At 34.5% G+C, this 22,643-nt stretch overlaps 1 protein-coding gene and 1 long non-coding RNA gene across 4 annotated transcripts in view; one reads left to right on the top strand and one right to left on the bottom strand.

Moving 5' to 3' along the window:
• PKIA (cAMP-dependent protein kinase inhibitor alpha) overlaps positions 1–22,643 on the bottom strand; it is a 95,548-nt gene that overhangs the window by 3,888 nt on the left and 69,017 nt on the right. For 2 of the 3 annotated variants that reach the window (XM_035011402.1, XM_035011401.1), the window contains one exon: positions 2,657–2,834. In XM_035011402.1, coding sequence (XP_034867293.1) covers positions 2,657–2,807 — 151 coding nt within the window. In that variant the 5' untranslated portion in view covers positions 2,808–2,834. Of the gene's footprint in view, positions 1–2,656; positions 2,835–10,051; positions 10,159–22,643 lie in introns of those variants that run through there. The other variant, XM_035011400.1, reaches the window with a different exon arrangement.
• Positions 1–22,643, top strand: part of LOC118014944 — a 106,960-nt gene that overhangs the window by 61,194 nt on the left and 23,123 nt on the right. The gene's annotated exons all lie outside the window — the stretch shown is intronic.

Below are 22,643 nucleotides of genomic sequence, written 5' to 3'. Positions count from 1 at the left end.
TTATAGTACTTGTTGATAATCCACCTGATTTTTTAGAGGTTTAGTTAATTTAAATTAAAAGCAACAGTAGAAGATGAAAGGACATTATGTTAGCTCATCGGTCCCTTGCCAGATAGTTATGATGGCCTCTGGTCTGCCCTTAAAGAACATATGCACAATGCTAATAAAACCACTCATAACTGCGTACTCAGCAGCAATCTCAGCTTGTGACATAGCAAACACTGAAATTAAACAACGCTTTCTTCCCATATTAGGTCACTTTATCTACAGTTCAATACTTGCAAGCTGTAGGCCAATCCTTGATTCAAAGATTCATATATCTGCATGTATTAGTTCATTATTAAGCAACTGATATGGCTTAGTGGACAAAATATTTTTGGGTGTTCAATAATGTAAACTATATTAATGTTTGCTGAGTGTTTGTTACCAAAATTCAAATGGATAGAGGTGAGTGGGCTATTCCGTTCTTTAAATGAAAATGTTGAAAGGCTATTTCTCCTTTACTCTTAACAAGTATACACAAAACATTTCACCAGATACCATACTTTAGGGAAATTAAAAGCAGTTCTACATAAATATATATATATATTCTGCTCCTAAAGGAGTTCTCAGGGTATGACTATACACACACACACACACACACATATAATGCTCATAAACTATTTTCGTTATTACCGCAATGAACAACCTCCCAAGATGTGTAGATGGCCTGAATCTGAGATGTGTAGATTCGCATGCAACAAAAACTTGATAAATAAGAAAAGCTCTTGATAATCAAAAGAATGAAGTCAAATTAGGGCAGATACAAGACAGTAGAATATTTAAGGATGAAACTGACTGCTTAAAGATAAGATGAGGAATTTGACTCCCGTGAGGCTTGGGACTTTCTAGGTGTCTGGTAACAATTCTCACGGCTTAGCTTAATGCTGCAATTGCAGAGCCGTTGCTAAAGAGGTGCTTGTTAACAAGTCAAGGTAAACATGGGACAGCAACATTGTTGAGTATAAACTAAAAAGAAGTTGAAACATGAGTTACAGAGGAAGTCCTTCACAATACTCAGCTATTGATATTTCATTTGTCATTATATATTTGTCAGTATTGCAGTTACTATTTTTAGTTCTTTGTACTTAGAATAATAAAAAAGTTACTATTGTTTATATTTTGCCTGGCTCTGGACTTTAGGTTTTGAAGACAAACAAAAATTTTCAGGAGCCTGGAGAATGGCAATTAAAATGTAGAAATGTTTAGAAAAGAAGGCATCTGGTGGCATAAAGATATTTTAATTATTTTAAATTGTTTAATAATACCGTTTGTATAAAATATAAGGTTATTTTCTTATATTTATTAATATAAAATATCAATTTCAATTGTTATATAATAATTTAATATATTCTCTTGTATAAGATAGGTCTTGATGCTGATGAGTCTTAAGTTCAGTGAAGACAAAAAAAGAAGAAATGGAACTGTTCTATCAATAATATTAGGGGTGTCTAAAATTAATGCAGATTATTTAAAATAGAATATTAATATATAATAAAATATAAATCTTATAAAAGAAATTAGCAAACTCTCAAAGACTACAGAAAAAACTTTACTTACCTCATGCCACCAAACTGCAATAATTCCCTAAACCCCTTCTGAGAGCTGCTTTGATAAGTAACTTCTGGTAATAAATAATAGGGAAACAACAAAAGCTAAAATATACACAAGTCTGTATATTTCAAGTTTTATTTTCAATTTGAATTTGAAAAGACCAATCTATGACCTGCTGACCTTTAGCCACTGAATAAAGTACTATCCCTAGTACGTTAGGGTAATATTCTTAAGCTGTTTCATTAACCTATACTCTTGACTCAGTTTTCCAATAACTGGAAAGCTTTGCCGTAAAAATTTTCATAGCAAAGAAGTACTGAGTGGTTACCATGAGCCAGAAACTGGAAAGTGCTTTTCATGTACATGACACTGTGGTTCCTTAATCGTGAACTCCTTTTTTTTTACTTTTAAAGGTTATTTTTATACCAGATTTGTTAGGGAAATACATCCAGTTTTAAATCTTGCAAAAGTATGGATGAAAGAACTATTGGAATTCATTTAAATACTCAGAAGTACTTTGATATTACAAACTTGTTTTACTTTTTCATTGGTACTTGGGTAAGAAGAGTGCAAAGCCCAATAATAACAAATTTTCCACAAAACCATTCTATCATGAAAAGAAAACTGAAAGACCTTTTTTCCTAAGACATTGACGTAACAAACTGTTTTACTTCCATTTTCAATAGAGACCTAGAGACCCTTTTCCTTCGAAATGGTTATTGAAATGTTATAGGTGGCCAATGTTACTGAAGGTAGGAGCTCCAACTTTGTTAAATATTCTTTGTAGAAATTTCAGAGCTTTTATGGAGATTAGAATTTTTTAAAAACCCATGTGCTTTATTGATTGCATTAGTAAAATAAAATTAAGAATTCTGCATTTGAGTGGGAAACCCTATAAAGAGAAGTCACTGAAAATGGAGTAGTCCCTGACTTTTATCTTGCCTTAGACTGTTCTAACTCTACTAAATTACTTTCAAAGGTGGTTTTTCATGTTTTAATCCTCCTCAGTGAAATGCTACAAATAATCCCATGTTCACAGAGAGATGTGTGTCAAACAACTCACCTGTCTTGTTGATATCAAGACCTGCTAATTTCAAGGCTAATTCATTGCTGTTGCCACTTGCAGAGGAAACCAGGATATCATGTATTGCATTTCTTCTACCTGTTCTTCCTGAAGCAATGAAATCTGCATATGTAGTTTCCACATCAGTCATTGCTAACAAATATCCACATAGCAGGGACTACAAAACAAAGAAAAACTAATAGGTAAATATAATGTTGGTCAATGGTAACATTTAACAAAGACACTTGTTAAATTACTGGCCTACAATATGAATGTGAAATAATTGTCTTGCTTACGTGTTTGCAAAGCAAGTAATGCTTTAATCTTTGATCAAAGGTCAGCAAATTTTTTCTGTAAAGGCCTGGCAGTAAATAAATTAGGCTTTGAGGGCTATATGGTCTCTATTCCAATTACTCAATTTTGTGGTTGTAGTGCAAAAGTAGTCCAAGTAAAATATGTTAAATAAATGTAATAAACTGTATTTGGAAGAATAATAATAGGACCAGATTTGACCTGAATACTATAATTTGTGGAAACCTGGTTAGGTCATAAAATTCTCCTTCTCTAATATCATTTTAGTCAGTCTTCAACTGCAGAGATAAGAACTTGAGAGCAGTAGCCTACCAAGGTTGGGGGTGGAATGGAAGTGGTCCATCCTAGAGATAAGCAGAATGCAAGTACATTGTCTGCAGAGTCCAAGAACAATAATGAAATTGGGCCAAAATTCAGTTTGCTTTTTATTATCACCATGTACCAGCAATTCGGGAGAGGGAGAAGGAGAAGCAGACTCCCCGCTGGCAGGGACCCTGACGCAGGGGCCGATCCCAGGACCCTGAGATCATGACCTGAGCCAAAGGCAGACACTTAACCAACTGAGGCACACAGGTGTCCCCCCCCCAGCAATTCTAAGCAATGTCAGTGACCAAATAACTGCTCCCAGTCCAGGAGGATGGTTCCCTGTGGCCCCTTTGTTAAGTCATTGCTTGAGAGGAATAACAATCCTTCTTGACTCAATCTTTGAAATAAAATGTTCACGTTTAAAAAGGAGTCAATTAGGAGTGCCTGTGTGGCTCAGTTGGTTAAGTCAGACTCTTGATTTCAGCTTAAGTCATGATCTCAGGGTTGTGAGATCAAGCTCTGTGTTGGGCTCCATGCTGGGCATGGATCTTGCTTTAGAGTCTCTCTCTCCTCTCCCTCTGCCCCCCACCAAAGGAGCCAATGAAAGTGAGTTTTCAAAAAAATATATTTTCAAGGTAAAATATGATATATGTATTAACAAAAGACCACCAAATACAAATATTTGTTTTTTTCTATGTTTAAATTTATGTCCTTCCTGGGGCACCTGGGTGGCTTAGTCGTTAACGTCTGCCTTGGGCTCAGGTCATGGTCCCAGGGTTCTGGGATTGAGCCCTGCATCGGTCTCCCTGCTCAGCAGGAAGCCTGCTTCTCCCTCTCCCACTCCCCCTGATTGTGTTCCTTCTCTCGCTTTGTCTCTCCCTGTCAAATAAATAAATAAAATCTTAAAAAAAAAATAAAATAAATTTATGTCCTTCCCTAAAAGTCAAAAGAAGGATGGTAAGATAAGAAACAATAAATTTCTGTTGCATTAATTTGTTTAAACAGAACTTTAAAATAATTTCCCTCCTATTCCTAAATATTCCAATTACATTTTATTATAGTTTAAGATTAAAAACATATCAGTAATCAAGAGAAAGGAATCTTTTCAAAGTATAAGAAATATGGGGGAAGCAAAAATGGTGGAACCCATACATCATCATGGGCATGCACACTTGCACTCTGAAATAACTTGATGCCATCTACACTGCAATTTAGGATGGCAGTCAGTAGTGCGTCCTTTTAGGCTGAGTTCCCCCAATGCATATTGATGAGGGAGCTATTAATTCAATCTGGAGAAAACTTTTATATTTTCTCTTCTTTAAGAGGAAGCTGAAACAGGAATGAGGGAGGAATAGCATAATACACTTCTGAAATAGGAAATATATGTATATACATGCTTACTGTGACTATATTATGGGTAACATTGGTTTCCATTCACTCAACTATATCATTATTTTTTAAGGGATAGGATTTAATGGCTATTATTTTATTTAAAATTTCAAAATGCTCTTCAGAAGATTCTGGGTTTAGTCATGGAGTGACTTTTGGAAAATCACTTGACCTCCTGGTCTTCCATTTTCTAATAAGTAAGGGGAGAGCTGAAAGGCATGATGATTAATGGCACTTCAAGTGAAGATGTAGAAATAATGATCACTTAAAATGATCTCATTTCGGGGCGCCTGGGTGGCTCAGTTGGTTGAGCGACTGCCTTCGGCTTAGGTCATGATCCTGGAGTCCCAGGATCGAGTCCCGCATCGGGCTCCCTGCTCAGCAGGGAGTCTGCTTCTCCCTCTGACCCTCCCCCGTCTCATGCTCTCTCTCTCTATCTCATTCTCTCTCTCAAATAAATAAATAAAATCTTTAAAAAAAAATAAAATGATCTCATTTCTAAAATTCTGAATTTGGAGATTCCTTTCATGGCCATAACCACCTATTCTTTTTTTCCCCTCTTCCTCTTAATGAATCTGTTCTTCGCACTGGTTATATTTTTAATTCCTTTAACCCTTTTTTAGCTTCCTCCAGGTTTAGTCTGGATCAATCGCCAACCATTTTCATGTAACTTCTTTTTGGCATCAAGAAGGCCCTTTGACCTACTGTCACCTTGATCTTCCTAAGCCTCACCTAGGAAAACAGCATGGTGCACTTTCTCTGATCTCATTAACTGGGTAGCTGAGTGTTACCAGAAAAAGTCACAAAATTGTGCCAATTGGCTCAACTAGAAATTTTTTACTCTATTATTAGTATACACTCTGAGTTGTTCAGAAATTCTTTTGTTCACCTCTAGTTGACTCTTCCTTATGCTTTTCTCTGTGGGAAGGATTCCAAATGCTTTACAGGCCACACAACCAGATACCACCTGCCTTAAGAGATGTCTTTGCATCTTCCTTCTCTGAGAAGATATAGGACATCTGCTTCAAACTCTCTTAAATTTCTTCCTCTCTCAAACACATTTCTCTGTAAAACACTATTCTTTCTTTCCTAGATGAACTAGTTTCTTTCTTTCTAAGGCATGCTATTGATTCTATTTCCTGTCGCCTCCTATAGGACCTTGCTCCATTCATTATTTGTTTTCCTCAGTAATTTGAGTCTTCTTTCTCCTCTGCATTTCTCCCATAAGCCTGTAAGCATGTTCAAGTCCTCTTACTAAAAAAAACAAAAAAACAAAACCAGAAAACAACAACAAAAAACCCAATCATTTAACCAAATATTCTTTCCTCAACCTCCATACATCTTTACACACCCATCTCTTTCCTTTATTAAATTTCTCAGAAAGGGTCAGCTACTTTTATTTTCTCACTTTCCTTGAACAAATCTTTAAAATATCTGTATTCCATTGGCTTTTATGTAGTATGTTTTATGGAGATTATGTTCTTATGGATCACTAAAATGATTTGTATTAACATTAAGTTACTGCTTAATTATTACATTTCTTGTGAGTGCCCATCCTGGTTTGATCTCTCTACAATACATGCCATTGACAATTACATTCTCCTTAAAACTCTCCCCCAGCACATACTGCAAGCTACAGAGGCAAGATTATTACAGGTAGTATTATAGATATTTGAACTTAGACTTTCCATTTAGTTGTTATGCTATATCTAGTATTTCTGTACTCATTGTTTCATCTATAAATTGTCATAAATATACTTAGTTCTCAAGGTAGCTATGAGAATTTATTTGGATTACATATCCAAAGAGCCTAATACAATGTTAAGCACATGGTAGGTGCTGATAAAAAACAAAACAAAACAAAACACCACAGCTATCACCTTACCATCCTGGTTCCATCCTATTTGACTTTTGTATTCTTCACAGATTTCTCTTCCTAGGGAACATTTTGTAGGAATTTAGGGTCAGTCCTTGACCTTTTTTTCTTCTTTCCTGTCTAACTTGAAAAACTCATCTAATCCATGGCTTCTAATTCCTCACAATGGATAATGCAAAAGTATGCATCTCCTGTTTAGACTGTTTTAACAGGCGCCTCACACACAAGGGCAACTGCTTGCTAAATAGATATCTTCATCTGGTTTTGCATAAGCATTTCAAATTCAGTAAAACAAAATAAGATGACAATAAAACATAGAATAAACTGGCCTTACTAATACACTATGTTGAAGCATACTTTTGCTTATTTCTCTCACTTGATAGCCATCTCTAATCACTTGCCAGGTCATGTTGATTTTTATTTGATGTCACTCATATTTGCTCCCCGTAAAACACAGGACAAGCTCTTCCCAGGATTATTGCTGAGTTTTTCCACAATCTGGAAAGAACCCACTTTTGTTGCTTTAACTTCAATCCCTAGCTCTCATACTTGGTATGTTGCAGAATAATGCACGATATTTTTCCAGAGCTCCTCTGCTGCTTTATTGCTGAAGTCTGGGATTCTCCCTGGAATGCCTTCCTCTAACAAACTTGCTTGTTGAAATGACTTGCTTGTTGAAATGGATTTAGCCCTCAGAATTCAGCCAAATGCCATCTTCTCTTTGTCTTCTTTTCCCTGTCTTTTCAGCTCCCACTTGGGCCTTGATTTGTGCCTGTTATAGGGCACTTAAATTCTAACTATCATTTTAGTACCTCTCCTTCTAGACTGAACATAAGCTCTGACAAGACAGGAACTACATTTTCATGTTTTAGTTACATACAATTCCTAGTAGAGTCCTTTGCATACCGTCAGTGCTAAATAAAAGTATGTTGAATAAAACTAAACAATGAAGAAAAAATATATTACATCCTTCATCAGTAGCCACAGAGAACTTCCCTCTTCCCTGTTTATACTAAATTACCAAATCCTAAAAATTAAGAAATTTTTACAGGTGAGGAATCTGAGGACTAGACAATTCTATGATCTGCCCATCTTCACACATTTAATTAAGTGTCTGGAATGAAGGTCTACGAAGTTTCACTTCATTTTTCTACTTTACCAGCTTGCCTGTCTGCGAGTAAGTTGTAAGTTTGAATAAAGGTTTTGACCTTGGAGTAATTCAGTGTTACTAGTTATAAAGATATTTTCATTATCTATTCTACCACCATTAACCAACACAGTATCTAATTTCTATGTTACTTTGACGATTTAGAATTGGACATACATACCAACCTAATAAATATTATCTCATAAAAGTTAAGGAAAGGTGGAGTTACAGGAATAAGTTTATCTCACAATCACTGTTACTGTCTCTCACTCTCAGTCTCTTTATGGCTTTTTAAAACACAAGCTTTTTTTTTTTTTTTCAAAGCACAACTGCTATCATTTCTCATCTGATAGCAATGCTATGGAGTAGGCAAAAATATCCTTCTTTTCTTTTTTTTTTTAAGATTTTATTTATTTATTTGACAGAGAGAGACACAGCAAGAGAGGGAACACAAGCAGGGGTAGCGGGAGAGGGAGAAGCAGGCCTCCCGCTGAGCAGGGAGCCCTATGCGGGGCTCAATCCCAGGACCCTAGGATCATGACCCAAGCCGAAGGCAGATGCTCAACGACTGAGCCACCCAGGCGCCCCATCCTTATTTTCAGATGAAGAAAATAAATCTCAGAGATACTAAGTGACTTCTAAATAACACACAGAACTATGACTTACCCAGGTCTATGGGTTTTGCATAGAAAGCATTGTATTTTGCAATAGAAGTTTTCCCTTTTTTGCCATTATCATTTTTATACATAGACTGTCATAATGATACATGTGACTGGGGGGGTTTAATATCTAATTCACTTTGCTTTTAATAGTTTTAAGGAGATTTGAAATATCAAGAATGAGACAGATAAAAGTGGTGACATTTTCCATGAGAAGATATGAATTAAAAGAATGTGTGCTGTGTTATGATTTGTATATCTGGGAATGTTAAAAGATCCTGGCAGTAATTGTACTTATAAAGAGGGGAGCCAATAACTTAATTTGAATTTTCACTTAGTGTTCTCTTAAGTAACAAGCACACGGAATAAGAAAGAAGGTTTTGACAGATGTAAGTGTATATTGTGTTCACCTTTAAAATGTGTATAAATGGTTTTCAATTGGCTTGAAAGACACTAATGGCATTTGTGAGAAGAGCTCATTCCTATAAACTTCTCTCCTTAAGTACTTATAAAACACAGTTACTAGATTGCTGTGCTAAGTACTGGGCATTCAATTATGGTCCATTATAATTATTATTATAATAACAGTTATCATAAAAGTAGTATTTCATTTTTATTACATTTTTTTCTCTGAACAATAGGGATTTTTGTTTCTAAATTTTTCACTAAAAAGAAAAATAGCTGACAAATAGCACACATGTAAACACATGAATGAGAATACAATTACATTTTTAAACAAAATATATAGATGCTGTGGACTCTTTTTTTTCCCCCCTCACTTTCCATGATTATAGTTCTTTTAGTGAATTCCCATTAGGTGCTGAAAAAGAGTCATTTTTCATGTATGGCAGCTATGTTATTTTTTCTTTCAGTTAAACATTTAGACACAGCTCTTCAGTTTAGTGATATGACTACCAGAGACCGGAAATATCTCTGACACCAAATACACCACTATATAATGACTTCGTAATTTTGCTTAGATATTCTGGAGATGCTATTGCCAAATGATTATGTCTAATAGATACTCACCAAAAAATGATAAAAGTTTTAAAAAAATCTAATGTCAGCAGCTGGTAGAGGTTTAATAGAGTAGCAATTAGCACACATTCTGGCCTTATAAAAATAATTAGAATAAAACCTATAAAATTTACCAAAAGTGGGCTCCACTAAAGTTTCTTGTTTCTGTTGCTATAATTAGAATTTTGTAGATAAAGCAAAATGGTAGTACTGTATATAAACAAGATAGAATGGTATTATTTTTTTTGTATCCAGTTATAGAAAACAACCAAATTATACTAATAGTCAGTCTGATTAGAGAGAAAGAAACACATTTTATTATTTAAGTACTGTACCATTTGAAGTTAGATTAAATTTTAAACCATAAATCTCCAAATATTGATATCTAAAAAGCCAATCAAAATTAATGACTGAGGAACAAGCTTGCTGTTTTTTTTCTCCCTTTTTAAAAAAATCTCACTTTCTCACTCTTTAACAAAAGAAACAGTATATTGGTATTCTAAAAATTCTTCATTTGTATAATGGATTTCTAAACTGAGATTCATGTTGGTCTTTCCCTTGTTTATGCTCATTACCTTTTTAAATATCTTATATACAAATTATTTGAGAGACTAAACCAAAAGATTTTACCCTTGTAGATTTCACAGATTTGAATAGATTGCAAGAGGCTAGGAAAAGTATGTACTTACGTCTCCTATATTAAATAAGTTGAAGCATTCCACATAGATGTGTATCTTAAAAGAAGTTGGGCGTATGAAGCTGCTAAAATGATTTTTATAGTGACATTGAGTCATGAGCCAAATGGTGACTGGATAACATGCTAATTTTACTCCTGTAAATGGGGACACATGAAATGAGACTCACAGACTTGGAAGAAAGAATGAAGAGAATGCCATCAGCAGGCACTGAAGTCTTCTCTTTAGTATGAATGGTATGATTTCTTTTAAGTTTAAAAGAGAAGGAAAATTCTTCCTGTCCTATATTACAAATGCAATTATATAACTTCTCAAAAGTGTGTTAAAAGCTTCTGAGTAGTTTACTATGTGCTTAGGGCTTGGTCTACATTAGTGTTTCTGGAGCATTTTGGTCTTAGATATCCATTACATTCTCAAAAAGTATTGAAAACACTAGTGAGCTTTTGTTTATGTAGTTATAGCTGCTAATATTTATCATATGAGAAATTAAAACTGAAATATTTAAAAATATTTATTAATCCACTTAAAAATATAAATAATAAACCTATTATATGTTTCCATAAATAATATATTTTTAATGAAATGAAATATATTTCCAAAGCAAAAAAAAAAAAATAGTGACAAGAATGACATTGTTTTACATTTTGCAATTCTCTGGCTTAATTTTGTAAATGTCTGGCTTTATAAAAGACATCTGGTTTCTCATATCTGCTTCTGCATTCAATCTGTCTCAATATGCTGTTTTAGTTGAAGTATAGGAGGAAAATCTGGACTCACACAGATTTTTTAGTTGGAAATGTCAGGAGAGTTTTAATAGCCTTTTCAGATGATTGTGGATATATATATATATATTTTTTTTTTGCAATGTGGAATCTACAACCATATCAATATGCTTTCCATACTCTGTTTTATTAAAATCTATTGTCTGTCTTGCACTTTAAATGGATCTTTTGCTTATGCATATATATATATGCATACATATATGCATACATATGTGTGTATGTGTGTGTGTGTGTGCGCACGTGCGCGCTTAGTATCAAGCATTGGTCATTTGGAAGATACTGCTCACGGGGTTATGCAAAGATTCCAAATGGTACTGTACTATACAATATCACATATGTTAGTAACACCACCTATCTCATCAGAAAAGTCTTTAAGGATTGGGAAACTGACAAATTCACAGGGGCTGATAATAAGTTTTCCAAAATTGTAACTTTTGTTTGAAAGCTCAGATTTAATCATTGCCAATAGATGCGGTTGGGTTTTGCTTCCCTTGAAGTGACAAGCTCATTTTGTTCATTTTTAAGAAAATCTCTGCCAAATATCCAAGTTTGAAAAAACCACAGTTTGCCTGTCAGTTGTTCTTTCAAGTAAAAATGGTGACTTATGAAAAAGTGGCTAGTTCAGCTCTCAACCCCAGTAGTCACCCAAGTAGTTTACTGGAGACAACTATCCACTTTGGTACCCGGCAGAAGTGCTTCATGTGACTTCCTAGTTCATCACAAAGAGGTTAAACATATCTGTCCTCAGGGGACAAGATTTGACACAATTAACATTTGTTACTGCTTCATCAAGTGTATCTGTAGACAAATCTAGCATTTTAAAAATATTAACTGTGAGTGTGTGATGGTGAAGAATACCAGGGTTACAGTAGTTTGGTGTAGCTGACTTGATAAGTGCTGAGGTGCTAGCAGTTTTTCCCACCAGGCTTCTGCACCATTCGTGCAAATGTCAGCCAAGTAAAAAAGGCAAATATCATCAGTATTATTATGAAAATTATTTTGAACTTGTGAACCCAATGAAAGTATCTCAGAGACTGACTGAAAGAGTTTGGGGGACCTGCAGAAAGAGTTTGGGGGAACTGCAGGAGTCCAGGGACCAAATTTTGAGAATTGTTGATATCATAGTAACAGGAAACTGTCTGATCAATACTACAGACCGTAAAAAAGGAAACTCTTTGGTAAATAATTTAACTAAGCAAATTTTTGATTCCTAAAATATTCTGGAAATATCAGCTGCTCTATTTCCAGGCTAAGTACTATCCATCTTTTCTCTTCTTTTCCTGTTATAATTTCTTCTTGTTTATGTAATTCAAGCTTAAGAATCTAGTAGCTTATTTAAAAAAACAACCCCTTAATCTCACAAATCAGAGGGCTTCACACTAAGTGTCAAGCTCAGAGCAAAGTTCTAGAACTCGGTGCTACCTCAATTCCCTTTTTCCTTGAATTGAGCTATATTCTAGTTGCACTTTGGAGTTAATGACAGCAAAGAAGAAATAAAAACCACAGTCCTATTAATAGCCACAATTTAAAAAATCCTACAAAAGTTTCTTCTGTTAAGGTATAATTATAATTCCTGCACCAGGTGATGACATTGCATGCTCTAGAGTACTATTTAGTGTAACAAGAACAGGTATTGCACTTCTGAAGAGTTTGGATAGTGTCCCATCAAAAGCATTCTTTGACATTCTTTTAAAAAGCAATCTCATATACTGAATTATATCACACAGAGAGATGGCAATTTTTATTAACTAGGTGAAGTCAAATCTTTTTTTATTCTGAATCCAGGGCATTGACCTTTCTATCACAAAAACATTGCTAGAATCAATTCTGCCGAATATGAGAAAAAAAGTAGAGTGTCTTTTTGATGTTTGATTTTTTTTTTTTTAAGATTTTATTTATTTATTTGACAGAGAGAGACACAGCGAGAGAGGGAACACAAGCAGGGGGAGTGGGAGAGGGAGAAGCAAGCTTCCCACCAAGCAGGGAGCTCAATGCGGGGCCTGATCCCAGGACCCAAGGATCATGACCTGAGCCGAAGGCAGATCTTAATGACTGAGCCACCCAGGCGCCCCTGATGGTTTTTACAATAAGATTTTGACTAATACTATTAGACATGGTATCCCATCGGGCTTGGTCGAAGGAAATACTTCACTTTCTCCCTGATTTTCAGTGTATATTAAAAATTCTCAGGTTCAAAAAAGTTTCAATATTTGATACTAATGATTATTCTTCTCAATCTTTTCTTTATTCATCAATTCATCTCTGATCCCACTGATGTGATAATTGTGACCCTTATGTCTTCATTCAAGGTTTTATATTTAGATATCTACCTAGATATATATCTCTATCAATCTATCATCTATCTATCTATCATCTATCTATCTATCTATCTATCTATCTATCTATCATCATCTATCTGCATATATATTTCCTTTTTTTGACATGGGCACATTTTCACATTGGTTTTATAAACTCATAATCTAGTCATTTGTATCATTACATAAATTCTCTGAAACTTCCTTTAGCTCAGATTCAAATCTTTTTTTCCTTTCCACAATGCTTAACAACAAATCAAAACTTTGTAATGAGAAATTCAAGCCTAAAAATGTTATAAAGCCAGAAGTACAGGCTATATTCCTTTAGGAAATAATTTCACTGTCTAATTAGGCAACAAATGACCTCAAAGCTACTCATAAATCCCTTTGCTCATTTCTATCTGACCTCTTTACCAATTCTAACAGCAATTTCTTTATTTTTCTGTGCTCCTTCAGTCTTATTTATATTTCATATTCTTTCAAATTCTTATTCTCTACAGAAAATCTTGCCTAATGACTTTATGAAGAAGATCAAGGTCATCCTACATAATTTTCTTCAATTCCTCTTTCTTTATCCTCACATCAAAATTGTCCATCTCTTTATTCAAGAGTCCTTTTGCCCAACATTCATACCTGACTGGTGCTTTTGATTCTATCTTCTCTCCCATTATTGTTCCTTCAGTTCTGCCCTCTGCTTCTTTTTCCTATTTCTCCAATGCCTATAAAATTGCTTACATTTTCCCTGTTATAAAGTAGATTTCATCTTTTAACTCTGTGTGTTTACTTAAAGACACCTGTTTTACTTTCATTTACTCCCAAACTTACAGGAAAAGATGTAGATGGTAATTTTTCCTGCTTCCTCTATTTTTTATTTTCTTTGCAATTTGACTTACATATTTATTAATTTACCAGAACTGCTTTCTCAAAGAAAAACCATTACAGATTAATCACAAAATTCAAGGTTTTTCACAATAATCACATATATAAAATTGTATACAGCATTTTACATTGCTATTTCTCTCTTCTTAAAATGTTTGTCTCCTTTCGCTACCAAAGTTACTGCTCTTAATTTCCCCATAATCTTTCTCTTGTATTTATCCTTGCTCTTTCCTCTGCTTACCTCTTAAACAATATTTATTCTTTTTGTTGTTGTTCTTTATGTTCTGTTTGATAATCTCTTCTACCCCCATAGTCTTAACTGCCACCTGTATATAGAGGACTATCAAATTAATAATTTGGGGGCTTGATATTTTTCTGAAGTATAGGCTGAGAAAATTTTTTTTAAGATTTTATTTATTTATTTATTGCGCACATAGGCGTGAGCAGGGAGAGGGAAGGGGGGAGAGAATCTGAAGCAGACTCCTTATTGAGCCTGTAGCCCAATGTAGGGTTGGATCTCACCACCGGGAGATCATGACCTGAGTTAGACACTTAACCCACTGAGCCACCCAGGTGCCCCTAGCTCAGAATTTTTATTGCCTACTGAATATTCCACAATGATTGTCCTCAAAAACTCAAATTTGGTAAGTTCAAAACAGAATCTCTTTGCTGTATCTCCACCTCCACCCCCAAACTATTCATTATTCTCATTATTTTGATGTATTTACTATTTTCTCAGGTACCTATGATAGAAATCTTAGAATTGTCTTCAATTACTCCATTCCAATAACCTCATTGTTTTATTTCTATCTATTCAATGTCCATTTTATTTATTTATTTATTTATTTGATTTTATTGTGTTATGTTAGTCACCATACAATACATCATTGGTTTTTGATGTGGTGATCCACGATCCATTGTTTTCATATAACACCCAGTGCTCCATGCAGTACGTGCCCTCCTTAATACCCATCACCTGGCTAACCAATCCCCCCTCCCCCCTCCCCTCTAAAACCGTGTTTGTTTCTCAGAGTCCATAGTCTCCCATGGTTCATCTCTCCCTCCAATCCCCCCCCCATTTTTCCCTTCCTTCTCCTAATGTCCTCCATGCTATTCTTTATGTTCCACAAATAAGTGAAACCATATGATAATTGACTTTCTCTGCTTGACTTATTTCACTGAGCATAATCTCCTCCAGTCTCATCCATGTTGATGGAAAAGTTGGGTATTCATCCTTTCTGATGGCTGAGTAATATTCCATTGTATATATGGACCACATCTTCTTTATCCATTCATCTGTTGAAGGGCATCTCGGCTCTTTCCACAGTTTGGCTATTGCAGACATTGCTGCTATGAACATTGGGGTGCATGTGGCCCTTCTTTTCACTACATCTGTGTCTTTGGGGTAAATACCCAGTAGTGCAATTGCTGGGTCATAGGGTAGCTCTATTTTTAAATTTTTGAGGAACCTCCACACTGTTTTCCAAAGTGGCTGTACCAACTTGCATTCCCACCAACAGTGTAAGAGGGTTCCCCTTTCTCCACAACCTCTCCAACATTTGTTGTTTCTTTCCCTGTCCATTTTTGCCATTCTAACTGGTGTAAGGTGGTATCTCAATATGGTTTTGATTTGGGTTTCCCTGATGGCTAATGATGATGAACATTTTTTCATGTGTCTGTTAGCCATTTGTATGTCTTCTTCAGAGAAGTGTCAATGTCCATTTTATATTCTTCATTTCCATTTTTCCCCTGGTCACTTGTTTCATCATCTCTTTCTTGACTACTGCAGTTACATGCTAACTACTTACTTAACTAAATGTATTGTTCTCCAACTTACCCTTTACACTATCACCAGAATTAACTTTATAAAACATAAAGCACTTAAAAATCTTCAGTGGCTCCTGGAAACCCACCAAACATTGTTCAATTTTTTTTGCATGGCCTTCTAGAATTTGAAACCAACTTACTTTACTAGTATCTTTCCCTAAACTATCCCTCTCATGCATACTAAGGATCATTCATAGCTAACACTTGCAATATATGTTGTATTCAACTGGTTTTCTAATGCTGTTTTCTCATCCTAGAATGCCCTTCTCTCCCAATGACAACAAAATCCTACTCATCTCTCAAGCCGAATTTATAAACCACACCCTCTTCCCATCTCCAGATACAATGAATAACTTTATTAGAGTGTTCATTAATTTGGCACTGTGCGAGAACTATTTTCCTGTTGTTCTTCTCTTATATTTTCCTTGAGATTTGGGTCTTTAATTTTTTAGTCCTTTACAGAGGTTGGCACAGGATTTTTTATGTTGTTTGCACATCTATAAAAAGCATTTTGTAGATTGGTTTTCAATTATCTTACTCAAACTCCTTATTGGTTAAGTAAATTTGTCAAGGTTATACCATTGTTAATACTAAAGGTAGTCTGAGAAAGTGTGTTTCTTTATTTTTATTCAGTTCTTTTCCTTTCTTGAAGACTTTTCATCAATTTAGGGAGGTAATCTATAATCATTTCCTCTAATATACTTTTTCTTCTATATATTCGTAATTATAACAGGATTTTTTTTTTTTTAATAACAGCAACCAAAAGCACTCTAGAATTCCTAGTAATCTATCCTATTTTCACTGTACTGAGGGCTACCTCTTTCTAGGGTGTTTTTTGTTTTTTGTTTTTTTAATAAACTTTATATGATTAAGTAGCAAATTAATGCATGGAATGATTTGTTCTGTCCTTCTCTTATTAGAGCTTTTTACATCACTTATTTAATATTTCAAGGGGTTTATAAATCATTTATTAGCTAATCTTTGCAACATCCCTGCTGAGACAGTTAGCTGAAGAAGTACTGCTGGCTGGCAAGTGATAAGTAATATTACTTGCACTTTACAGATGAAGAAACTAAAGCAGAGAGAGGTTAATTGACTTGAACATGTCTTAACACAGTCTGTGGTAGTACTGATGTTAGAATGGGAGCCTGGGGTTATTCACATCAAAATTACAAAAGCATTAAAAGCCTGGGGCTGGTGCTGTTCTTTGTTATATAATACTTTCTAAATCCTTTGTCTTATCTTCTTTTCTGGGTCTGTATGAGTCTAAGGAGGACAGATGCTTTTAAAATCTATACCTTCTCATTGAACTAAGACTATTTTTTTCTATATCAGGTAAATATTTAGCTTTTGAAAGGATGTTAGAACACTGACACATTTCAAAATAATTCATTATTAACTTTTCCATCTTTAAAATAATAATGAATGCTCAAATCAAGCTCAGTAGTAGTGTCTGGTCTGCTCCAAGTTGTAACAATAACCATAAGAATAATGAAACAGTTATTGTTTAAGAGTGCTTTATCAATAATAACAAAATATTGACTATATGCCAGATTCCACACTAAACAGTTTATGAGAATTATATAATTTAAATTTCTCAACAATTCTATCAAATAGGTATTCGCATTATCTCACTTTTAAAGATGAAATAACAAGAATTTGGAAACATTAAGTCATGAAACTAGTAGGTGATTTAACCACTTATAAAACCAGCTGCCACTTTCTAACATTTGTTTTGGAGCATACTAAACTTCATTTTCTTTTGATTGTTTGTCAGCAATATTTCTTTTTAAGTATGTAAGAAGTTCACATACCGTTTTTAGACATTATACGGTGATATTTTATTGACATCCCTACAGTACCTAGCTTTTTAATATTATCATCTGATATACAACATAATTGACACCACCATCTCTTTCATCCTTGATTTCTGTATTTGTTCTGGAAATATGTTGCATTCCAACTCCCACAGATCTGGTCTACTCATCCAGGTGATGGTCCCCATCTTTAGATGCAAAACTGAGATAAAAACTAGTTTAAGTAATTTTTTCAAACACTAAGAGTTGTATAACTCATCAGCTGCTACGTTGCTCAACTCTCATAGAGTTATCTATAAATTACATTGACTATGTGATATGGATCCATTTTTAATACATCTGATAAGATGTCATGTAAAGCTTCCAAAAGCGCAGTTGCCTAGGACTGAGGAAGGTTTAAAAATGATCCTGCTCACAATGAACTAGAAGTAACTTCAGTAGGAGGCTGAGGCAGAGATGTTGGACCTACAGAGTGAAAGTTCAGGCATACATTGGAGAGAGCTGTCTGGTATAGGAGGGCCAGGAATTTGTGACCTATCAAGTGGGGAACATGAAGGTAGAGCGCCCTTCAGTGAGAATCCTGGGGTTGCTTCTAGATCTCTAACTTGGATGAATGATAAGATGGCATTTTTGGTGAATGCTAAAGGAAACGCAGCAGAAAAAAGTCTAATAAAAGGCACTTTAACATTTCACAATGTCACATTTAAGGTAAATCTGGCATTCTTTTCTTTTCTCAGTGAATGAAAATGCATTAATTGAAAACACACATTCACACACATGCTAATATCTGCTCTTCTGCAATCAAGTATTTTCTGCATAATGTCTAAATATCTATTCCAGTTGAAATAGTGCTTAAGCACTCCAATATGCCTCTTTTCAGCCAAAAAGAAAAACAGTTGCTATGATTATGTTTTCACATATTTTAACATATGTATTATCATTGCCAATTATCCGCTTTGCAGATACGAGTTTTCTATGTAATATTTAATATCCCCCTTTATTGAAAATAAGGGGCACCTCGGTGGCTCAGTTGGTTAAGTATCTGCCTCCGGCTCAGGTTCTGATCCCGGGGTCCTGGGATTGAGCCCCCTGTCAGGCTCCCTGCTCAGCAGGGAATCAGCTTCTCCCTTTCCCTCTGCCCCTGCCCCCCACCTGTGCTCTCTCTGTCTCAAATAAATAAAATCTTTTTAAAAAAATGAGAAAAAAGAAAATGTCATTGTTCAGTATTATAATGTTTTTCATGTTTATTGTAGGTCCGAATATTAGAATTACTGATTAATCTCTTTATTCAATGTTTCTCAGCACAATGTTTAATACTCTCTTTCTCCACCATCATTATATTTTAAGATTTTCCATACATCACTTTATATGGGATTTTCAGATTTTTCAGGCTTTTTGAAGTCAGTAGGATAGACTCCAGAGAGAAAAAGGAATGCTGAAGAATGGCAACATAAATTAAATAAATACTTTAAGAAATTCAAAATGTATTAGTCTAGCCATTGAGAAATATATATGAATATTTACATAAAATATAGTAGCTATATAAATAAGTTTTAAAATGAGATAATTACAAAGCAACTATATTAAAATATGAATTTTAAAATGTGGTAAAATCACTATTAATAAGAAGCTTTTTATAAAGTGAAAAGACAAATAAGTGCCTTTTTGTCTAGGAGACAAGTTGTTATTCTGAAAAACCTCAGGACATTTTGTAGATTGTCAAAATCGCTTTGCTATCAATATCGAGCATCTCTATTATCAACTCTATTATCAGTATTGGAAATTATCATTATGACACAATTTCATTACTATGAACATTTAAGAAACATTTAAGTGGTAAACATTGATTTTAATAAATAGAAAAACAACTTATATGATGAAGTTCCAATAAACTGAGAAATTAAAAGATCTCAAAATAGAGATATTTCATTGACCAAAGTATAAACTACTTGAGGGTGGAGAGTTTGTATTTTTCTTGTTTGTCCTCCAAATTTCAGAAAAGGGTTATAAGTACAGTGCAGGGTACTAAATAAATATTTAACAAATAACATTTTTTGAGTTCATTACCTTTGTGGTACAAATTAGGATTTCTTTTGTACTGACATAACCAGAAGATTTTTATTTCAGCACTATGAATTATTAATGTCTTTATTTAATTTCCATAATGTCTGTGTCAACCAAACTTATTTGAGTGATAATTAGAAGACCGCATGCTTATCCTATCTTCTAGGCTTTCGTTTTTGCATATCGCTTCATTAATTCACACCGACTTTTGGGATTTTTATAGCATAACTAAGGATTATAAAAATACATAAAAGCATTTGCCAAAGAACTCTAAATAAAACAGGTCTCAGAAGACAAATACCATATGATTTCACTCATATGTGGAATCTGAAAAACAAAACAAATAAGCAAACAAAAAGCAGAATCAGACCTATAAATACAGAGAACAAACTGATGGTTGTGGGGGTGGGTGGGCAAAATGGGCGAAGGGGAGTGGGAGATATAGGCTTCCAGCTATAGAATGAGTAAGTCACAGGAACAAAACGCACAGCATAGGGAATATAGTCAATGATATTGTAATAGCTTTGTATGGTGACAGATGGTAGCTACATTTGTGGTGAGTAGAGCATAATGTGTACAGATACTGAATCACAATGTTGTACACCTGAAACTAATGTAACACTGTATTATCAACTATACTCAAATTTAAAAAAAAAACAGATCTCAGATATGAAATTAGAGCCATGCTTACTTATACTCCCATCTAAGTGCTTCAGCTGAAGCAAGACCTTCAATCCCGCTGCACATATAAATCACCCAGGATGGCTTTTAAACTTACCAATGCCTGGCCCTACTATCATATCTAGATGACAATAGTAATTTTTTGACTGAAAACTTTATTTCATTGTTTGCAAAGTCAGCACAGCAGTTGATAGGAAATGTGTTTATGTGTGTTTATGCACATACACACAATCCCTAGTGCTTTTAAAACTATGGGACAGGGTTAATCATAAATATTCAGCTAAATTCCATTTATCAGCTTATTAAAGTGCAAGAAAGCAGGGAAATAATTCAAAGACAAGTCTTTTTGTTTTTATTTTTTTTTAAAAAGTAGAAATCTTTAGGAAATTAATACAAAATGGTGGAACACAAAATACCTTGTTTTGTTTACTCCCTAGTCTATGGCAATGCAAATAAGAGAAGTTAATCTGGAATTTAAATTAAGTCAGGCTATATTGTATTAAGTATAGCCAGTAGCCAAACATGAACTTGCCATTAATTTCTTCCAAACAACTCACATTTTTGTTCTCTTCCTTCTCTCTCCATCTCCCTTTAAGTCATGTCAACTGTACTCTTCACCATGTTGCCCTAACACTTACCTCCTCTACTAGAATGTGTTTCTGTACTTATTACTATTCAATAATTCAACAGTAAAAAATCATAAATGCAGGCAGAGGCATTTCAAGAAGGAAAGAAAATGTCCTTACATATTTTTAACAGAAAAATAGCAGTTCAAAATAAGTTATAAAACAGCAAAAATTGGGGCGCCTGGGTGGCTCAGTTGGTTAAGCGACTGCCTTCGGCTCAGGTCATGATCCTGAAGTCCCGGGATCGAGTCCCGCATCAGGCTCTCTGCTCGGCAGGGAGTCTGCTTCTCCCTCTGCCCTCTTCCCTCTCGTGCTCTCTGTCTCTCATTCTCTCTCTCTCAAATAAATAAATAAAATCTTAAAAAAAAAAAATAAAAATAAATAAAACAGCAAAAATTCTAAAATTTAGTAATAGCTAAATTTTGCAGTTAGTTATCATCCCTCTTAAAGAAGCAAGAAGGGTAAGGCATAGAAGGAATGTGTTGTTGAGGGCAGTGAAAATAAGCAGGTATTACAAGCTACTCCATGCCATCCATGTTCAATGGCTTTAGGAGACAGAGGTTTGAGTGCCACCATTATTACTTGTTTTACCATTTGATGCTGGGCAAAATAGAGTTTCTTGGGCCTCAGTTTTCATGCCTTCAAAATATGGGTTCCCAAACTAAGAAAATACTTCAGAGCTTTTTTAGGCCTAAAAGTCACTGAACTTAGTGTCCATATGCCCTTTACAAAGGCCAAGTTTTCACAAAAGATAGCATATTTCTAAAAGCTTTTAGAGAAAGAAAAAGCTTTATTTAGAGAGTCTGTTCAGTGTCCACAGGTGTTCTTAAGTCTTACTACTATTTTTAGCCAGGTGTAGAACAGTAGGACAACACATTTGCTTTAACTAATAACTGCCCAGATTTCTTGGAGTTAAAGATAAGTTTTTCATTATTCCCAATGTTGACTTGGGAAATTGTTGAAAACAAGAACTGTTTTAATTTATTTACTGAATTGCCTCACTGTTATATGGCCTGACCCGAAATGTGATTTTCAAGGTTGCATTCTGGTTTGGACATGCAGTCTTTATCCTTCTCTTTCATTATAGACCTCTTACAGGATAAACATGTGCAACCATTTTGAGTTCCTGAGTGTGAATGTTCCTTACAGTTTTTTGTTTTGTTGTTTTGTTTATGAATTTCAGGCTGATTTACTCCAATTTGAAGGCAGGTAGGAAGTTATAAATTTCTCAAGAACCTATTTTCATTCTTATGAATCCTGTTGATTTTATTTTAATACAAAGAAGACTTTACCAGATTCAAAGACATTTGATAGAGTTAAAAAAAAAAAAAAGAAAACAAAAACAGCATTAGGAAAAAACCCAAAAACCTCAAATGGAAAATGATACAACTGGCAGAAGTTTATGGTGTTAGTAAGAGATACCAGCACAAATAGACTGAGAAGCAGACTACCATTATAAACTTTTAACTATACTAGTCTAGGAGGAGGATTAACTATGCTAATCCAAGAGGATTACCTGAATTCGGTAGTTCTGCTTTTTGTTATATATGGTTAAAACACATCTTGCACATGTGTACCAGGAAACATTAAAATAA

This window comes from Mirounga leonina, unplaced genomic scaffold, assembly GCF_011800145.1.
Source record: "Mirounga leonina isolate KUSES-001 unplaced genomic scaffold, KU_Mleo_1.0 Mir_165, whole genome shotgun sequence".
Classification (NCBI taxonomy): Eukaryota; Metazoa; Chordata; class Mammalia; order Carnivora; family Phocidae; genus Mirounga; species Mirounga leonina.
This window is presented reverse-complemented; position numbering and strand designations above follow the sequence as displayed.